Source organism: Balaenoptera ricei, chromosome 6 (assembly GCF_028023285.1).
Source record: "Balaenoptera ricei isolate mBalRic1 chromosome 6, mBalRic1.hap2, whole genome shotgun sequence".
Lineage (NCBI taxonomy): Eukaryota > Metazoa > Chordata > Mammalia > Artiodactyla > Balaenopteridae > Balaenoptera > Balaenoptera ricei.
In genome coordinates, this window is record NC_082644.1 from 42,201,866 (window position 1) to 42,220,724 (window position 18,859).

At 47.7% G+C, this 18,859-nt stretch overlaps 1 protein-coding gene across 6 annotated transcripts in view; it reads right to left on the reverse strand.

Annotated features, from left to right (window-relative positions):
- Positions 1-8,597: 8,597 nt before the first annotated feature.
- The window catches only part of NFX1 (nuclear transcription factor, X-box binding 1), a 78,131-nt gene continuing 67,869 nt past the window's right edge, over positions 8,598-18,859 (reverse strand). For 2 of the 6 annotated variants that reach the window (XM_059924598.1, XM_059924597.1), the window contains exons 20-25: positions 14,097-14,195; positions 13,430-13,496; positions 12,185-12,330; positions 11,403-11,507; positions 10,097-10,205; positions 8,598-9,261 (exon numbers count right to left, since the gene is read on the reverse strand). In XM_059924598.1, coding sequence (XP_059780581.1) covers positions 10,133-10,205; positions 11,403-11,507; positions 12,185-12,330; positions 13,430-13,496; positions 14,097-14,195 — 490 coding nt within the window. In that variant the 3' untranslated portion in view covers positions 8,598-9,261; positions 10,097-10,132. Of the gene's footprint in view, positions 9,262-10,096; positions 10,206-11,402; positions 11,508-12,184; positions 12,331-13,224; positions 13,497-14,096; positions 14,196-18,859 lie in introns of those variants that run through there. The other 4 variants (XR_009503638.1, XR_009503639.1, XR_009503637.1 and 1 more) reach the window with 3 other exon arrangements.

Sequence of the window (18,859 nt, forward strand, 5' to 3'; positions counted from 1 at the left end):
AGTTACTCAGCCTCTCTGGGCCTCGGTTTTCTCATTTGTAAAATGGGTCTAATAATATTACCTGCCATTTGGGTTGATGTGAATATTCAATGAAATAAAATATGTACAATGCTGAGGATAGTGCTTGGCACAGAGTAAGTGCTCAATAAACCATTATGCCTTTTGTGTGGTCTGGAGCTCAGAAGAGAGTTGAAGCAGAGATTGGGGAAACTGTGGTTGTGGGGATATAGCTGGGGCCGAGGAAGGGTGAAAGAAGGGTCAGTGAGCAGGGTCCTGGGAGCACAGCCAAGAGGCAGCTGTGAGGTGGAGTGGGCCTCTCAAGAGGTTTGGCTGACGAGGGGCACAAGCTGGGTGGTCAGGGGACACTGGAAACATCCCAGATGTCCATCAACAGAGGAACAGATACATTGCAGTCTAGTCACATATAGTGGAATACGATACATCAGTGAAAACTAAGGCACAACAGCTACCTGCAACAACACGGGGAAAGTTTGGAGGCATAAAGAGCGAGGGAGTACGACACCTTACACCATTAAAAAACAAGCAGAAAGGAATATATTCTTTGGGTGTACGTATGTGATAAAACTACTTAAAAAAAAAAGAAGGGAGGCTTCCTCCATGGAGATAGAGATGGGTGATAAGATGGGGAGGAGCATGGGGGGCAAGCTATTAATAATTTTCTAGTTCTGGAGTTGGGGTAAATTTTTGGGTTTGTTATGTGATTGTGCTTATAACATACAACTGTGATATATATTCATTGGTAGGTATCATGTATTCTGAAAGATGAAGAAGAAATAGCAATAGCATGAAAACAGGTGGTGGGAAGAGTGACAGGTATGGGACCCACTGAGATTAGGGGGCTGGGGGTGCAGGGAGGAAGGAGAGACTTGAGTGTGTCTGACATCCCACGGTGGGAGGAGCTGAGCCAGGGAACCAGGGCTGGGAGTGGCTAGGGAGGGGCCCACAGCTGGAAATGCCAGCCAGCTGCCTCCCTCCGTGACCTTGGACGGGTCTCTTCCCCTCTCAGCCTCAGTGACCCTGTGAACACAGGGTGGGTGGCCACTCTCATTCCTGGTGTTCCAGAGCAGTGTGACCCTAAGGCCTCAGTCACAGATGGGAGGGGCATATACAGGCCCTAGGGTTCTGTTTCCTACCCTCCTCTGCCCCACTGACCACTTCAGCCTCCTGGCATCCTCATGTTCCCGGGACGCGGCTTTGGAGGCAGGCCAGCCAGGGGGTTCTGTCCAGAACCCCTCCTCCTGTCCACTGCTCTGCTACAGATCTACACTAGGCCCATTGCCCATAACCTCCTGCAGACTCTCATCCCAGTGTCAGGCTCAGATGAACCCTGACCCTGGTCACAGAGCATTTCTGTGCACAGGGCACACACCCCTTTTGTTCTCTTGGCAGACTTTGGTTGACAGCCTACAAACGTGCCAGACACCGTTCCAGAGCCGAGGATGTAGGCACAATTAAGATGGAAAATGTCCTTGTTCTCACGGAGCTGACATTCTGTGCAAAATATGTGGTGTGTTTGTGATACACACTAAGCAGGAAAAGCAGGAAAGGAGGATAGGAATTGTGTGTGGGAGTGAAGACTGGAGAGCTGAGGAAGTAAATGAGTAAAGCGGCCAGCTCCCAAAAAAGCGAGTTGAAAAATGGAGCTCAGGGGCACTGCAATTCACAAACCTGCAGAGTTATAAATGATAACTCTTGTCCACAAAGATATTGAGGGAAGGCAACGAAGAGGATTTGAAAGCAAGGCAGAAGCAATGGACGGACCATTGCTGGAATGGAAAGAGTGGGGGAGTGGAAGAAGACAAGGTCAGAGAAGTGGTGGGGGGGGGGGTAGGGTGAACCCAGCCCAAGCCCGTGGAGAGGTGAGGCCAAGGCTTGGGGCAGAGGTGAAGGAGGTCTCTGGAGGAGAGAGGGAGGTGCCACTGCAGGAGGGAAGGAACGAAGGAAGGAAAGAAGGGAGAGAGGGAGGGAGAGAGGAAAGGAGGGAGGGAGGGAAGGAGGGAAGGAGGGGAGGAGGGAAGGAAGGAAGGAAGGAGGGAAGGAGGGGAGGAAGGGAGGGAGGGAGGGAGGAGGTGGGGCGGGTGTCATGGCGCCTTATGGGTCCCTGATCTGAGTTCTGCTCACACACAGTCCCTCCTGTAACCACTCCCTGGCTGGACTCAGGAGGGATATTTGTGCAGCTCAGGGGGCCAGGCTGGGATGTGAGCTATAGGAGCTCTGGCTCCTCTCCCACTATCCTAGTCCCAGACCAGCATGCACTGGCTGTGTGACCCAGACAGGACCCTTCCCTTCTCGGGGCCTCAGTTTCCCTGTCTGTACAATGAGGCTTGGATCTGTTGGTGTCTGGGGAGCCTCCCAGCTCTGACTTCTTTCAGCACTTCGAAGCCTCATGTCATGACCCCATTACTGTCCCCTGCCCCTATGCCAGCTGAGGCTGTGTTTGAGATGGGGACAGGGATGGGACAAGAATGATCCCCCAGGCCCAGGCCAAGCCCCTCCAGGGCTTTGCCGATGAAGGTTGGGTCCTCAGCTCGGTGGTCCTGGCCTTGGGAAGAGCCCCTAACTCCCTGTCCAGCCTGCTGCTCTCCCACTCAGGGCCTCCGAGGGACAGACACACACAGGCAGCACCTCGGTCTGGCTGGTCTCATTGTCCCTCCCTCAGATGAGGTCTTGCAGCCCAGGAAGAGGTGGGAGAAGCCATCTCGGGCTGGACCTTGGTGTTGGCACCCTCAGAGGGAGAAGGCTGTGGCCACTTAGAGCCATGCAGCCTGAGCTTGGCTCTGCATCCACCCCTGTGCTTAACCCAGAGTGGGAATAGGTGTGACGCCACCCTCCCACGTGCTGCAGGGCTCATAACCGTGGCACCTAAGAGCACAGACAATGAGGCCAGCCCGCCCGGATCCAAATACCTGCTCTGCCACTCACTAGCTGTATGACCTTAGGCAGGACAGAAGAATAATAGCTCCCACCTCCCAGGGCTGCTGGGATGATGAAATGAGTTATGCCTGGCACATGGGGAGTATGCGTACTGTTATCACTCTACACCGTCTCGTGGCCCTCATGTCACCACGCCCACCTGACACCCAAGGAATCTGGGAGCTGGGGAGGCTGGCTCAGTAAGGGGTACAGAGTAGGGATTCCAGTCCTTTGTTGATACGATCTCTGCTGGGTTTTGTTTGGTCTTTAAATTGTGAAATATAGGCTTCCCTGGTGGCACAGCGGTTGAGAATCTGCCTGCTAATACAGGCGACACGGGTTCGAGCCCTGGTCTGGGAAGATCCCACATGCCACGGAGCAACTGGGCCCGTGAGCCACAACTACTGAGCCTGTGCGTCTGGAGCCTGTGCTCCGCAACAAGAGAGGCCGCGATAGTGAGAGGCCCGCACACCGCGATGAAGAGTGGCCCCCGCTTGCCGCAACTGGAGAAAGCCCTCACACAGAAACGAAGACCTAACACAGCCAAAAATAAATAAATTAATTAATTAAATAAATTAAAAAAAAAAATTGTGAAATATATTCTGTAAACGTATGTATAAAACATACAGGTACAGTTAAAATAACAGGAAAACATTAAAAAACAAAAACAAAATCTCTAAATAAACAAAAGAGCCCAAACACTCAAGTGCCCCCTACCGAGCTCTGGCAGGTTATTGAACCTCTCTGGGCCTCAGTTTCCTCATCTGCAAAATGGGGGTCATGTGGCCCAGAGGAATGAGGTGCTTCAGGTTTCAGTTTTGCCATCAGCATTCCACTATGATGGAACAAGTTTACCAGAGTTCGCGGTCTCCCCTTGGGTCTGTGTTCAGGAGCCAAGGTGGTGGGGGGAGGTGCTGGAGGGTGTGTGCAGGGGATGCTCTGGGCTCAGTTGGGGGCCTGAGTGAGTGATGGAGCTCAGAGGCTGAGAGATGAGACACACGGTTCAGAGCCAGGTACGCCCAGGCACACAGATGAGGTCATAAATCTAGGGCTGAGCCTTTGAGTCCTCCAGGGACCCAACAGAACCCTTGTTGGCTGATAAAGAGGATTCCTCAGATGAGGGTTCCAACAGGCCCCTGGAACAGCCCTGCCAGGCCAGCAAGAGTGTTCCTGCCCTCACTGCCCCGCCACATTCTTCCACCTTTGCCCTGGCCTCTGGCCCCAGGTCAGGGGACGTTAGACTGAAGATAAATTCCTAACGGAGGCCCAGTGCCAGGGCAGGGGAGACTGGATGGGGGAGACCGGTTGGAGACACCGGAGACAGTCTAGAGGTTGGATGTGCTGAATTAGAGGGACTTGTGGGACATCGTGGGAGAGGCATGGGCCTGGGCTAGAGAAAGAGCTTTGAAGCCCAGGGTGGCAGCTGAAGGCTTGCAGTTGGATGAGGTGCCCAGGGAGAAACGATGGAGACCTGGGGAGCACCCATGTTTTAGAGACGGCTAAAGAGGAGGAAGCAGCCAAGGCCCATGATCTCCCCGGGCCCTGGGAGCCCAAACACTCTGGGGCCTTAACTGACCTGTACCTTGGGGCCGGTTCCTTCCCTCAGGTGGTTCAGACGGTCAGGACAAGTGAGGGAAGCTCATGCCCTCCTGGGCAACGTGGAAAAAAGCCCTAGAGACCCTCACTCCACAGCACTTCCCCGTATCACTGAGTCCTGCAGCTTCAGGCCCCAGCTCTGGCTCTGGCAATTTCTGATTCCTGCCCTGTCCTCAGCTCCCTGCCCTCTGGATGACAGAGTGCCCAGGGCAAAATCCTTGGACCTCTTCTCTTTCACCCTCCCTCCCAAAATGATTTCACCAGCCTTTAAATACCATTATATGCCAACAGCTCCCCAAATGAGATCTCCAGCTCAATCCTGTCTCCAGGCTTCAGACTCCCACAGACAACCGCCTACTGGACAGATTTTCGTCCTGCAAGCCTGCTCCTCCCACACTCTTTCCTATCCCAGTAAATGGCAAATTCAATCTTCCCGTTGCTCAGGCCCAAAACTTTGAAGTCGTTTCTGCTCCTCTCACACGCCACATCCCAGCCGTCAGCAAATCCTATAGGTGTTATCTGCAAATCGCACCTAGAATCCAACCACCTCTCAGCATTACAGCAGTGGTCTTCTGACTGCTCTCCCAGCCTCTCCGCTTGCTCTGACTCAGCCCTACAGTCTAGCCTCAATACAGCAGCTGGGATGATCCTTTCCAAAAATGAGCCAGATCTTAGCATTCACTCCTCTGCCCAAAGCCCTCCAATGACCTCAAGGCCCCTGCTGCTCTCTCCTTTATTCACCCCCTTTTGGCCTGGTGGCTTTGCTGTTCCTTGAAGGTGCACGGCATGTTTCTACCACTGAGCCTTCACCACTGCTGCTCCCTCTGCCTGGGATGTTTTCCTCCTGTGCCTATACTGTGTCTATCAATAAGCAGAGAAAAAACAGTATTAAAAAAAGAGATGAAAAGGTGAGAAACTTAAAAGATATTGGTTATAAACTCATCTAAAAAGTTTTGAAGAGCGTTTTCCTGAGGCAAAGTGTAAGTACTTCCCTCGCCCCATGCCCAGGCTCCTGGTTTGGGGACACACACTGCCCCCACGAGGGGGCAGTCTCATCTTCTGGGGGTCTTCTCTACACTGGGACATGGTATAGGCTTCCCTCCCACTTGTCCTGACGTGCTGGGCCGCGCAGTCTTAGTGACTCCAGGATGAGCTGTGTGAGCTGCCACTGCTCTGCCCAGGGAGTGGGGAGGACACAGGTCTTGGGGTCAGACCTGGTAGGAATTTCAGATCCCCAACTCACTGAGTGGTCTTGGGCAAGTGATCTAACTTCTCCAACCTTCGGTTTCCTCATCGGGAAAATAAGCATACATACTTTATGGGGCTTTGAGGAGTAAAAGAGATGAGCACAGTGCTTGGTGTATCAAAAGTGCTCAAAAGCTATTAGAAGCTATTCTTCTATTAGAAATTCTTGGGAAAGTGTGGGTAGGTGAAGACCCCTCACTCCCTCACCCATGTGGCAGGCTTGGGGTAGGCGGGGGGCGGGTGGGGGGTAAGGGGGGAGGTGACTGAATGCCCCAGCCCTTGCCAGAGCAGCTTCACGACTGCTCTGTTCCTTCCCTCCCTACGCCCTGAGAGACAGTCCTGGGACAGGCTCCAGAGGCTTGACCACGCTGAGATGCCACATGACACTGGGAGACCCTCCCTACCCACTATCCTCCCATAGGCTCTCGGCAGGAGGCAGGAACTATCACCCAGCTGACAGGTGGGAAAATCAATGCCCGGACACCGGAAGCAAACTGCTCAGGCACAGAGCAAGTTGAGGCAGCCAATCGGGGGTTCCGGCAGTTCAGCCGGGTTCTCTGCAGCAGGGTCTCCCAAGAGGCTGTGTGCATGAAACCTGGGGCTGAGGGCAGCCTAAGGCACTGGGAAGGACTCCAAGGGAACTGTGTGGGGAAGACAGCTCCCCCTTTCCTAAGGACGCAGCCCCTCCTGGCCTAGGTTGGGAAACCCAAGGCCTGGATTCTAGTTCTGCCCTGACACGCAGCCCTTAGAGCCCTGTCCCTTCCGGCTAGGGCTTTCTAGACTGGGGTTGGTCTGGCTTAGAGAATGCCCTGGGGATCTGTGAGCTCTCAAAGGCCACTGGAGACGGTATGGGACACCTATGCTGAGGCCACGTGGGGAGTTTGGGAGGTAGAACTTTCCCGATGGCTGTGGCAGGTGTGTGAGTGAGGGGACTGATGAAGAAGGCAGGTCTGTGAAGGGGAAGGAGCTCTGGCCTGGCCTGGCCATCCCTCCCCAGTTCTGGAAGAGGAGGCACACCGGCAGTTTTTCCTTAGAGAACAAGATCTCCAGGCTCTCAGGCATGAAGCAAGGCCGGCACCACATGGCAAGGACTCCCCCAGACCTAAACCACAGGACCCACTGTTTGAGACTCTGCACCTCCCCCACAAGACTGACATTCCTTCTTCCCCTCCCTTGGCCTCTTCCCCGGCCTGGCCAGGCCCTGTCCAGGACAGGATCCAGAGCGGCTTCACACAGACCCTGAAATTAGGAGGGCTGCTTTCATCTCCTTCCTGCACACAACCTCCCACCACACGCCAGACTGTACCACTGTTGAGAGGAGCCAGCCCTGTTAGACAAGCCAGAGGGAATTCCAGAGTTAAGAACTTGGCCTCTGGAAAGCTCTGGCCCCATGAAGAAACTCCTGTTGGAGGAGACTGTGGGGCTGGAGGGGTAGGAAGATACCACCAGATTCTTAGGGAGCAAAAGTGGGGTCCTGATGCCCACTGGCTCCCTCCACGGAAGGGGTGGAGGTGTCTTTTCCTTTAGCCCACACTAAATGTAATTTACTTTGATGTGTAAAATTTTGTCTAAGGCCACTGCTTAGTGAAGAATCCACCAAACACATGAGAAACAGCTTCCCTTTGCTGAGGGGTCTGAGGTCCCTTTGGTGATCCAAGGGGGGCTAGCTCCCTGCTGAACGCTGGCAGCCTATCCTACCTCCTGGATCTCCTGAACCTCTTCCCTCTTTGCAGCACCAACTCCCACCACCCTCTTCCTCTCACTTGGATCACTCTGGCAGCTCTTGGCTGGGTCTCTTGCCTCAAAGTTAGCCCTCCAATCGTTTTACACACTCTGCCTGAGTAACAGCTCTAGGAACAGGGTGGGCAAACTAAGGTCACGGCCAAATCTAGCCTGTTTTTGAACAACCCACAAGCTAAGAATGTTTTTTTTTTTTTAATTTCTAAAAGGTTGGAAAAAAATAAAATTATTTTGGGACATGTAAAAGTTCAATGAAACTCTGATTTGGTGTCTATAAAGGGTTATCACAATAGTCATGCTCATCCCCTCAGGTACTGTCTGGGGCTGTGTGCACACGACGGTGGCAGAGTTGGGTGGCCACAACACAAAGTCTAAAGTATCTGGCCCTTTACAGAAAACCTTTGCCAACTCCTGTCCTAGGTCATCAATCCAGCCATGCTGCTCTCTGCTTAGTATCCTTCAGTGGCTCCCTACAAACTGACCCCTGTCCACCTCTCCAGCTTAACAACCGTCTCTCCAGTTGTCTGCCCACTCTGGACAACTAATCCTTCCTCAAACCTCCCACAAACCACAGCCCCGGGCTTCATGCCTTTTACCTTTACTCAGCATGCCTCTCTCCTCCAAATGGCAGTCTACCATCTCAAGACTCAGCTCAAATGCTTCCTTCTGTTTTTGTTCCCCTCAGCTCAAATGCTTCCTTCTGCTTTTGTTCCCCATCCAGGGGTCCTTCCCCTAAGCATGAGGGCTAATCCGTTCCTAGCATGCCACAAAAAACTCCTGGTACAGCCCTTCAGCTTTTAATAAACAGACTAATGACCTATTTGTGCCAGTCCAAACCATTTCATTTTATTTGTTCAGGTATGTGTCCCCCACTGGATTACTAACTGTAAAAGAACAGGCCATGTCTGTTTCCCACAGCCCTAGCACATGCTGGCACGGGTAGGGACGCAAGCATTCACCAGAAGTGCCCTGCTTAGCATTCTAATTTTTCACTTGGCTGGTATTATGGAGAAAGAAGATGCCTATATATTTTCCAGCTACTATAAACTTTCAGCACCTATAACAGACCAGGCACCTCCATGTACGTTATCTCATTTAATCCTCACAACCCTGGTGAGTTAGGTGATATCGCCACTCCACCAAGCAGCCGCAAGCTGTTACGTGGCAGAGCTGGAATGTGAGATCAGGTCTCCTGCTTCCTGCTGATTTTGAGATGCTCTCAGGGTACAGTTCACCCACTGAACTCACTGCTTGAAAGAAGTAACAGATGCTCATGAGCTTCCTGTTGGGTGTGGTGCCACTGACCCTCTGCTAAACGGGCTCAGTTAGAGGTGGTTTTGTAGCTCTCCGTCTCTTCCCTCCAGTCACCTGTTCCCATTGCTGTACATCATGTCCTTCAAGGCAGATCATCTGGGTCAGGACCAAAGGGCAGCCCTGCTCTTCCTAGTAAAATTAAGTGCCAGGTTTGTGATGTCACTTCTCAATTCTCCTTCTGTTGCTCTGGGGCTTGTGGCTTGTTCTGGAGCAGAAGGAAGTTGTTGCAAGTCTGGCCTCCATGCTGGAGAGGTGCCAATGCAAAGAGAGCCAAATGAATGTAACTACTGATGTACCTGCCTTAAAAGGAGCCTGAAGAATGCCTCCAGTGGGCTGCTGGCATAAGCCCTGGACTGTCCACATGGTTTTTTGAATATTCAAACAGAGGTCCAGAGCTCAGAGACAGGGAAAGCCAATACGGCTGCTGCAGGCCTGGGAGAAAGCAACAGAGGAAAGGTAAGTGTCCCAGAGACTCTTTCTCAACCAGAGAGGAGGAGTTCGGGCTGCACTGGTCAGTACGCAGAGGCTGCAGTGTGAACCCGCTGGAAGGAGGAGCTCGCTCTATGTCCTCCACCGCCACAATGGATAGGCTAACCTGTCTGTCACCACACAGGCTCAGCGATGTGCTATGAGAGGCCCTCCCCCGGACTCCAGAAGACAGAATTCTGTAAAGTCTCCCGACCCCTCTCCTAGGTCTGGAACTGATGGCACTGAGGACCACTAAAACAAGTTCAGTTCGGTAGACCTACGAGAATTTTGGACAAAAGACTCAGCTAAGACAGCTGGGTTTAACCATATGTGTGATTCCAGCTGTGGTGTACCAATTCAATGTTTGGTATTTTGGATTGAGAAGTTAGCCTATGTCTTTCCAAAGATAGTGATCACTTTGGATTAAAAAAACGAGGTGCACCTGATGCTGCAGGCATTTTCAGGAGGAGGATGGATAACTGGGACAACTGAGACCATGACTAAGGGACATTTTCAGGCTAAAATTCTGGTTTGACTGAATCAAGCCCAATGTTCCCCCAACCATCAGAGCGATCACGGTGGTGCTGTGAGGAGCCTCTGCAAATACGACTGAATCACTAGTGACCGTCTAGTTAGAGACATACTGAAACACTTTATACAGACAGAAGAGAGGACAAGGGGATTTCTGACACACTCATGCTTTGGATGTATCAGTTCAAGACAGTATGTGAGCTCTGAGTCCACCAGGCAGTTGGGAACAAGCATGATTTATCTGCTGGCAAAAGAGTCTCCACCCCACCTAATCATTCTTTTTTCTAAGTGCATCTTGATCGCCTCAGTCCTGGACATCAAAGTAGTCAATTACTGGCTCCTTGGCTATTTTCTGTAAATTACTGCTCCCAGGATTCCTGAAAAGCAAACACAGAATGATCAATCTTTTCTTGCTTGGGGGAAACAGATTCAGGTCTTGGAAAGTTCAGGATCAGCTGATTTACCATGTGTGAAGCTTTGATAAGACAGTGGGGTCCACATGAGCTGGTAACTGTTGAAATTTGGTGATGGGCACACAGGGGTTTATATTAATGTATTATATTAATACCATTCTCTCTACTCTAAAAATTTTCCACATTTAAGTCTTGTAAAAAAAAATACAGCAAGCAAAGGAAAAAAAAAGATAGCATGTGATAAGCAGGCCAGTAACTTTACGTCCCCCAGGTGGTACTGGACACAGCTGTGGAGTAACGTGAGGAAACGCAGCCTGTGCTCCTGGGAGTCCAGGCCGCCTGCTTCCAGGGCTAGAGCGGGGCTGGTGCTGGGGAGCTACACGGCCCCAGGTGCTCCTGGCTGAGGCTGTGCCCAGTGGGCAACACCTAGTTGTCCCGTCCAGTTCCAGGGGAACACAGATGGCTAGGACGCTCATGGTGACCTTGCAAACTTCCCTACCCAGAGGTTCTGTGTAGGAGGTACTGCTAGGAGAGACCCCACTGTGTTTCCCAGCAACTTCCAGCAGTGTGGCCTTGCCACAGCAGGGCAGCCGGCCCCCTCCTGGGAAGGGAGAGGAAAGGAAGGAAGGATGAAGACCCCTCTCTGCTCCTGTCTGAGAAAACACCTGCCAGATTTGCTGCTTGCCAATGTGGTTTTCTTTTCTCTTTAAATCACGAACATATGTTTTTGTTGTAAAAATGCTTCAAAACATATATAAGCAGACAGAGCAAAACATGAAAGTTCCCCCCTTCACTGTCAACCGCCCCCTAGAATCCCACTTCCATCCCCAGAGTAACTGCTGTGGACCACATGAGGTTCCTAAATCATCTGGTGTGACAGACTGAATCCATTTCCCAGTGTCACCACCTACACCGCGGAAATTACGGCCAGTGACTGTGCCCCCTGGAGGGGAAGTGGGCGTTACAGACATCAAACTTGGGACCCCTCTGGAATGAACGTATGTGTCCGACATCTCAGTCAAACTGTATATATCTGAACACAGCACCCCAAAGCCAGGCCCAAGGAGGCCGCCAATGGCTGGTGCAGCCCAGGGCAGTTCAGCCCCTGCTGGCTTCTCTGCACAGACAGGGCTCTTTGGAAAGCAGCTGAAGAATCCTTACTTGTCTGTCTGATGTCTGTGATGAGGAATCGGTGGTGGAGGCCGTGACTGTATCTCCTTTTCAAGTACACCTGTCAGCGTGGTAGGAGGACAAATAGACTTCCCTCTGATAAAAGTAAGAACACAATGTATTGAAAAGTTAGAACTGTCTGCGGAGAGAGGCAGACAGCTGGAAATGCAGTCCGAGACTTTCACTGTGACGCTGCGTAGCACTCTCTGATATGACCCGTCTCCTCTCAGGCATGGTCAACTTTGTTTAACCCTTGTCCCTTTCACCCACCTCTGCTGGGCCTGCTACCTGCTTCCTCTCGTCTCACACTTGAGTTTTCTTTGTTGGGAGGTTCTTCCGACTCCCCCTGGTTCTGACCGTGATCTTAGGTCCTACTGTCCCCTCCTGGCCCACACTACTGCCTTGGTTTCCTCTAATGGCAAACACTGTTTACAGAGGATGCCTTGAGTCACAGGTCAGCATTCTTTCTGTTTCCATCACGCCAGGAGGATACAAGGGAAAAAGGGACAGATGTGATGGGCAGGTACCCACTCCAGGCCCTCAGGGTCTGACGTGGATTGTATCCTTTAGGTGTGTCTGGCCTGAGGACTGAGGCATGGGCTTTACTTTCTGGTTTGGACCTTTAGATCAGTCAGAATGGCTGGCCCAGAGGCAGACCTTCCACTTCATCTTCCAAGGAAGGAAGTAAGGAAAGCAAATATTGACCAGCCCTGTTTCCCAGGTCCAGCTTGCTCCACCGAGCAGTTCCTTCTGTAATGGCAAGATTCACCCACCTGACCGCAGTGACCACGACGTTGCGCTTCGGTTCACTGTCATAGCTCACGCTCTCCAGGCCGTACACTTGGGCCAGGTCGTGGATGATCCGGCGGTGGTCTCTGTTCATGGGAGGGAAGCAGTGGCTCTTCTTACTATTCTTTCCCTGTATTGAGGGAAAAGATGACTGATTGATAAAAATCATCTTGAAAACAGGATATGTCCACAGAGGTCCTTCCCACCATCCCAGAACAGCCTGGGTCAATACAGAGACAGCTGAGTTTTGAAGGCCCACAGCACACAGCATTTCACTGACTGCTAAGCAAGCCGAGGGTGTGGGAGGATGAGGGCTGATGCATTTCCTTCATCTCCTCTGTGAGCCACATGGTAGCAGTTGGCCGGGGTTAGAGGAACAGAAGGCAAGTAAACTGAGACTTACACAGACAGTGCAATGGTTCCTCCTGTGGGGCCCGTAACTGGGGAGTGAGTGATGTTCCCAAGAAATGACTAAATAAATTGAAGACTTATAAACAAGAAAATCTCACTTCCTATAAAAAGTACATTTACGCTAAAAATCATGAGTGTACAGATACAGACACGCGAGCACAGAAATACATTTGCTCAGGCTTCCTAATGAGGAGGGGAACAATGATTCCATTTTCTCCTTTGTGTTAGTATCCTGCTGGGAAGTGGGAACAGAAGGGAAGGGGATGAGGAGATGGCGGGAAGGAAACCCATCTTCACAAGATGCGGAGCTGAAGTAGCCACCTCACCCTCACCCACAGGCCCCTGAATGAAGAGGGAGCCACCGAGGGGCTGGCTGCCTCCAGGACAGCTTCCCTCTCTTGAAGGGGTCTGTGCCACTGCCCATTCAACTTTTCATCCTCGCCCAGCGGTCTCTCTCCTGCCTCTGGGGTACTAAGAACCAGTGTGTCCCATTATACAACAGCCCTTCAGAGATCTGAGGACCGAGCATGTCTTCCTAAGTATCCCTACTGAATCCCCATCATCCAGAGTTTCTTCACCCATTCTTAGGCACGGAGCTAGGATTTTTATTTACATTTAATATCATTGCAGTATCTTTTCTGAACCAGGACAGGGTTTCCATGGATGTTATAATGTATGGACTTTTGGGAGAGATAAGGATCCTCAAGGCAGCTGTGACTTTTTCCTGTAACTACTTTATACCGACAGTGTTTCCGGGACTTGACTTTTTTATCAAGCTGGCCTTAGAGACATGTACAACTGGATGTTTTGACTTCAACCTTATTCACGGCCTCCACAAGGGCTTCCATTTCCTTCTCAATGTCGCTGACAAACTTTAAGTCCTTCCTGAAATGAGAAATAACCACAGTTAATTTCATTTGTTTCTGATCTTCTGAGAATCCCTTCTACCCACCCTCTGCCTGTAAAGTGCAGGCAGTAGACAATGTGGGCAGAAAACCTGCAGAGGTCAGGAACTGTCAGATAACAGAAGGTTGAATGTGATGGAACAAAGGAAGAGAAAGTAAGAAAACAAATATGAGAAAAGGGAAGATGGAAGGAGAACTAGCCACCAGAGGGCCAGGAGACTGGAGGAAAATAAGACTTTTTACCACCCAAGTGAGGACCACCCATGTGATTAAGACCTGGGCAGACAGAGGTGGAATGCAGCCAGAGATCCTTCAATTCAGGCTAGTCCAGCCCTTGGGGGGGTCCCGACTCCTACCACAGGGCCCAAACACACACACACACACTCTTTCTCCCCAAGTTCAATTCTTCAATGGGACAGTTTTGAGACACCAAGAGAAGGATTTTTATTAAACATCGTATAATCCCTTATAGATATATAAACTGGCTCAATCACAGAGGACTGCATATTAGTTACTACATCTTAAAAGATCAAACACTCTGGTAAGTCACAATTAAGAAAGTAGGTAACAACTTACATACCTAGCATCTTCTTTCAAACTGTCACTGAATTTTGACCCTGAAGAACGTACGTTGAAAGGATCAGAATCATCACTGATATGAAATGCCTCTGCTAATCGCCTGAAAGTGAGAGAGAAGTAAGTAAATGAAAGGAAAGGAGGGGGAGGAAAACTACCTCATAGTAACAGAGTGCCCACCAGGTCCTAAATTCTTTATACATTAATGATCTCATTTCAATAAACCTAATTATTAAGGAGAATAAGAACAACTTGGGACAAGATATTGAATTGTCTTCAAAGAACAAAAAAAATAAGACAGATCTAGATGGTTCTGAGCAAGCTGCAGGCTGATACTGGGGACTTAGATTGTTGGGTGAAGAGAAGGCTGAGGGAGGGAAAGCACTGGGGATGGTCAGTGGGGGATGACTTCCTCTGAGGTTTCACCTAAACATCAGATACATAGACAGATAATATTAAAATTAATATCACTTTAGAAAATAAAGAATTGCATTTACAACACAAGCTCTGCATTATTTTTAATGTATTTCCTTTCAGATTTTTCCTCTGTAATTTTAAGTAGTTGCAATCAGTGTATATAAAACTTTGAATCTTTTTTCACCTTATTATTATGTGATTAGCATTTCTCATATTACTATTTGATTTTCACACTCCCTGTATTAATAGCTGCATAATCTTCTAATTATATACATCTCACATTTTAAACAGTCCCCATTTAGGTTTCTTTTGTTTATTTGTTTTTTCTTGTTTTGTTCTTTTTCTTTTTTCGTTCTTTAAAATTTATTAAAAAATTTTTTTTATATCCCATTTAGGTTTCTTCAACAGTTCTCCAGTTTCTCAATATTATAAGTAACACAATATCTCTGAACAAAAAGCTTTTGAGATTATTTTTCTGGAAAATGTTTCCAAGGTGTGGGATAACTAGGTTAAATGGTATGGACATCAGACCCTTGATCATCATGGTCTAAGGGCTCCACAGTGCTGCTTCTGTTTTGACCAGCAGTATGTGAGCTTTGTGTCACCTCACCAACATCCAGGTATGTATGTCATTTTTTTGTTTGTTTGTTTTTAAAGATAGATAAAATTCAGCTTAGCACTTAGTACAATTTTCTTTTACACAGAGATAGGGTTCTCTTACATGCTTCATGCCCATAAGAATTTGGTTTACTGTTGCTAGATTTTCTAATTTTTTTTTTTTTTTTTAAATGTGTTGGTTCAAAGTTGAAGTAGTATTATTTTGAATCCTCTTAATGTCTGTACAGTCTGTGGTGATAAATCATTTTTCTTTTTTTTTTTTTAAAGATTGATTGATTGATTGATTGATTGCTATGTTGGGTCTTCGTTTCTGTGCTAGGGCTTTCTCTAGTTGCGGCAAGCGGGGGCCACTCTTCATCGCGGTGCGCGGGCCTCTCACCGTCGCGGCCTCTCTTGTTGCGGAGCACAGGCTCCAGACGGCGCAGGCTCAGTAATTGTGCCTCACGGGCCCAGCTGCTCCGCGGCATGTGGGATCTTCCCAGACCAGGGCTCGAACCCGTGTCCCCTGCATTGGCAGGCAGATTCTCAACCACTGCGCCACCACGGAAGCCCCTCTAATTTTTTAATAGAGGTTTAATTTTCAAATTTTTAAGAGAATTCCTAGGGGGGAGATATTTCGATGTTTTGATTAGTTGGACACTAATTCAAACACAAACACCAATAAAACATCAGTCTGTGGGATGAATATGGCCAGCCAGTTTTTCATTTTTGCAATGGAGCATATATTTGCAACTTTATTTTTTATTTATCTATTTTTTATTTTGGCTGTGCTGGGTCTTCGTTGCTGGATTCTCTCTGGTTGCAGTGCGCAGGCTCCAGAGCGCGCGGGCTTCTCTCTAGCTGCGGCGTGCGGGTTTAGTTGCCCCACGGCGTGTGCGAATCTTAGTTCCCCGACCAGGGATTGAACCCATGTTCCCTGGATTGGAAGGCAGATTCTTAAACACAGGACTACCAGGGAGGTCCCTATTTGCAAGTTTAGATGGCATTTTCCCTTTCAAATTCACATTTCTTTCTTTTTTTCTTAGGTCTGTGAGTATTTAAGAAAGAATCCTTACATAAAGGGTCATTATGTGATCATTCAAAGATCGAGGAGAAATTCAAAAGGCTTTCAGAAATAGCTAGTTCTAATCAATAACTGACATTTGCCGAGCATCTACTATGGTTTAGGCTTGTGCCAAGAGTTTTATGTATATCTTCTTCAATTTTAATGTATAATCCTCATAACAACTCAGGGAGGTAGGTACTATTATTGTCACCATTTCCCCAAATATTTAAGAAAATTAAGGCTTGGAGAGATAATGTGATTTGCCCATGGTCACATTGCTAATTGACTTGTGAAGCTAGGATTCAAATCTGGGCAATCTAAGCTAGAGCTCTGGCTGGCTCTAACTACCATGCAATACTGTCTCAACTACACAAAGGTGCATTTCCATGTTTTTGAGACCTTCTGTGTATTCATCACAGCATTTCTGAATATTCAGGACTCTTAGTTCACATTTTGGAGTGGAGAACAATGTTACAGTTCTTAAGGGACAAGAGTTTTGAATAGCAGTTATTACAAAGTTACCATAAGGGTCAAACCAAGGGAAATTTGGGCAGTGCTATTAATCATCATTTTACCTTCTATACATTTAGCCACCTAAAGAGGTATTGTTAACAACTGTTGAAAGTCAAACTTCTAGGTAAAACAAAACTGCACTTTGACTGCATTTGTCTGTTTCTGCTTCACTTTTTATCTTGAAAAATTTTCAAAGAAAGATAAGTTACAAGAATATTACAATGAACTCCTACATACTCTTCAGCTAAATTCTCCAAATGTTAACATTTTCACAGAGCTATACCTTTAATCTTTGTTGGAACCAGAAAGTTTGCCAGTCATTGAATAAATGCCCCTTAATCTGATAAGGAGTATACTCAAATAACTTAAGCAAACATCATACATAGTGGTGAAATACTTAAAACTTCCCCTATGAGACTGGAGATAAGTTAGAAATACCTATTATCACCACCCTTCATTCAACACTGTACTGGAGGACTGCCGTGGTGGCACAGTGGTTAAGAATCCGCCTGCCAATGCAGGGAACACGGGTTCGAGCCCTGGTCCGGGAAGATCCCACATGCCACGGAGCAACTAAGCCCATGCGCCGCAACTACTGAGCCTGCGCTCTAGAGCCCCTGAGACACAAGTACTGAGCCCCCATGCCACAAGTACTGAAGCCCACACGCCTAGAGCCTGTGCTCCACAAGAGAAGCCACCACAATGAGAAGCCCGTGTACCACAATGAAGGGTAGCCCCCACCCGCCGCAACTAGAGAAAGCCTGCGCGCAGCAATGAAGACCCAATGCAGCCAAAAAAAATAAAAATAAAATTAATTAACAAACAAACAAACAAAAAAACACTGTACTGGAGGCCTAGCCAGTGTAATAAGGCAAGAAAAAGATAAAAGTTAAGAATTAGAAAGAAATTAGAAGAGGACATGATTGTGTACATGCAAAATCTAAAAGAAGCTGAAGATAAGCTATTAGAAATAAGTAATTTAGCAAGGTTGTGAATACAGGTCAACAAATATCCACTGTATTCCTATATGCCAGCAACAAGCAATTAGAGAATTAAATTTTAAAAGTGATACAAGAAAAAATACCAGTTATAAGAGCATCAAAATACATCAAATAGCAAGGAACAAAATCTACTGAAAGATGTACAAAATCTATATAAAGAAAACTATAAAATATCATTGAGAGAAAACATGACTAAATAGAAGGATATACTTTGCTCATGGATTAGAGGCCTCAATATTATAAAGATGTCAAATCTCTCCAAACTGATCTATAAATTAAATACCAGCTCAATCAAAATCCCAGTAGTTTTTTTTTTTTTTTTGCAAATATTGATAAGCTATTTCTAAAATTTAAATGGACATGCAAATGGCCAAGAACAGCCAAGACAATCTTGGAGAAAGACCATGTTTGAAGAGATATGCTACCAGTTATAAAGGTACAGTAATTAAGATAATGTGATACTAGCGCAATGGAATAGAATGAGTTCAGAAATAACCCATACACAATATGAATACTTGATTTAAGACAAAGGTGGCACTGCAGAGCACTGGGAAAAGGATTTCTTGATAAATGATGTTGGTCAAATGAATATTTGTATGGAAAAAAATGGAATCATCAACCCTCCTTATACCGTGCTTAGAAAAAAAAACAAAAAAATTGGTCCAGGTCAACTGTAGATCTAAACGTGCAAGGTAAAATAAGGCTCCTAGATAATAACACAGAATATCATCATGACCTCAGGATAGGCAAATATTTCTTAAACGACATAAAGTACTATTCACTAAGGAAAAGACTGATAAACCGGACTACATTAAAATTAGAAACTTCCGTTTATCAAGACACCAGTTAGAGAGTGAAAAGTGAAGGCACGGAGTGTGAGGAAAACAATATATAAAACAAAGGACTCATATCCAAAATATATACAGAATTCCTAGTAATCAATATGAAAAAGACAGATGATACAATTCAAAAAATAAGCAAAGACTTGAATAGGTACTTCACAAAAGAGGATATCCAAATGGCCAACAAACATATGAGGAGGTGCTCAACCTCACCAGTCATCAGGCAAATATAAATTAGAAGCTCAATGACATCCAGTTATACATCTACAAAAATGGATTAAAATGAAAAAGACTGACAATTCCAAGGGCTGACACAAACAGAGAGCAACAG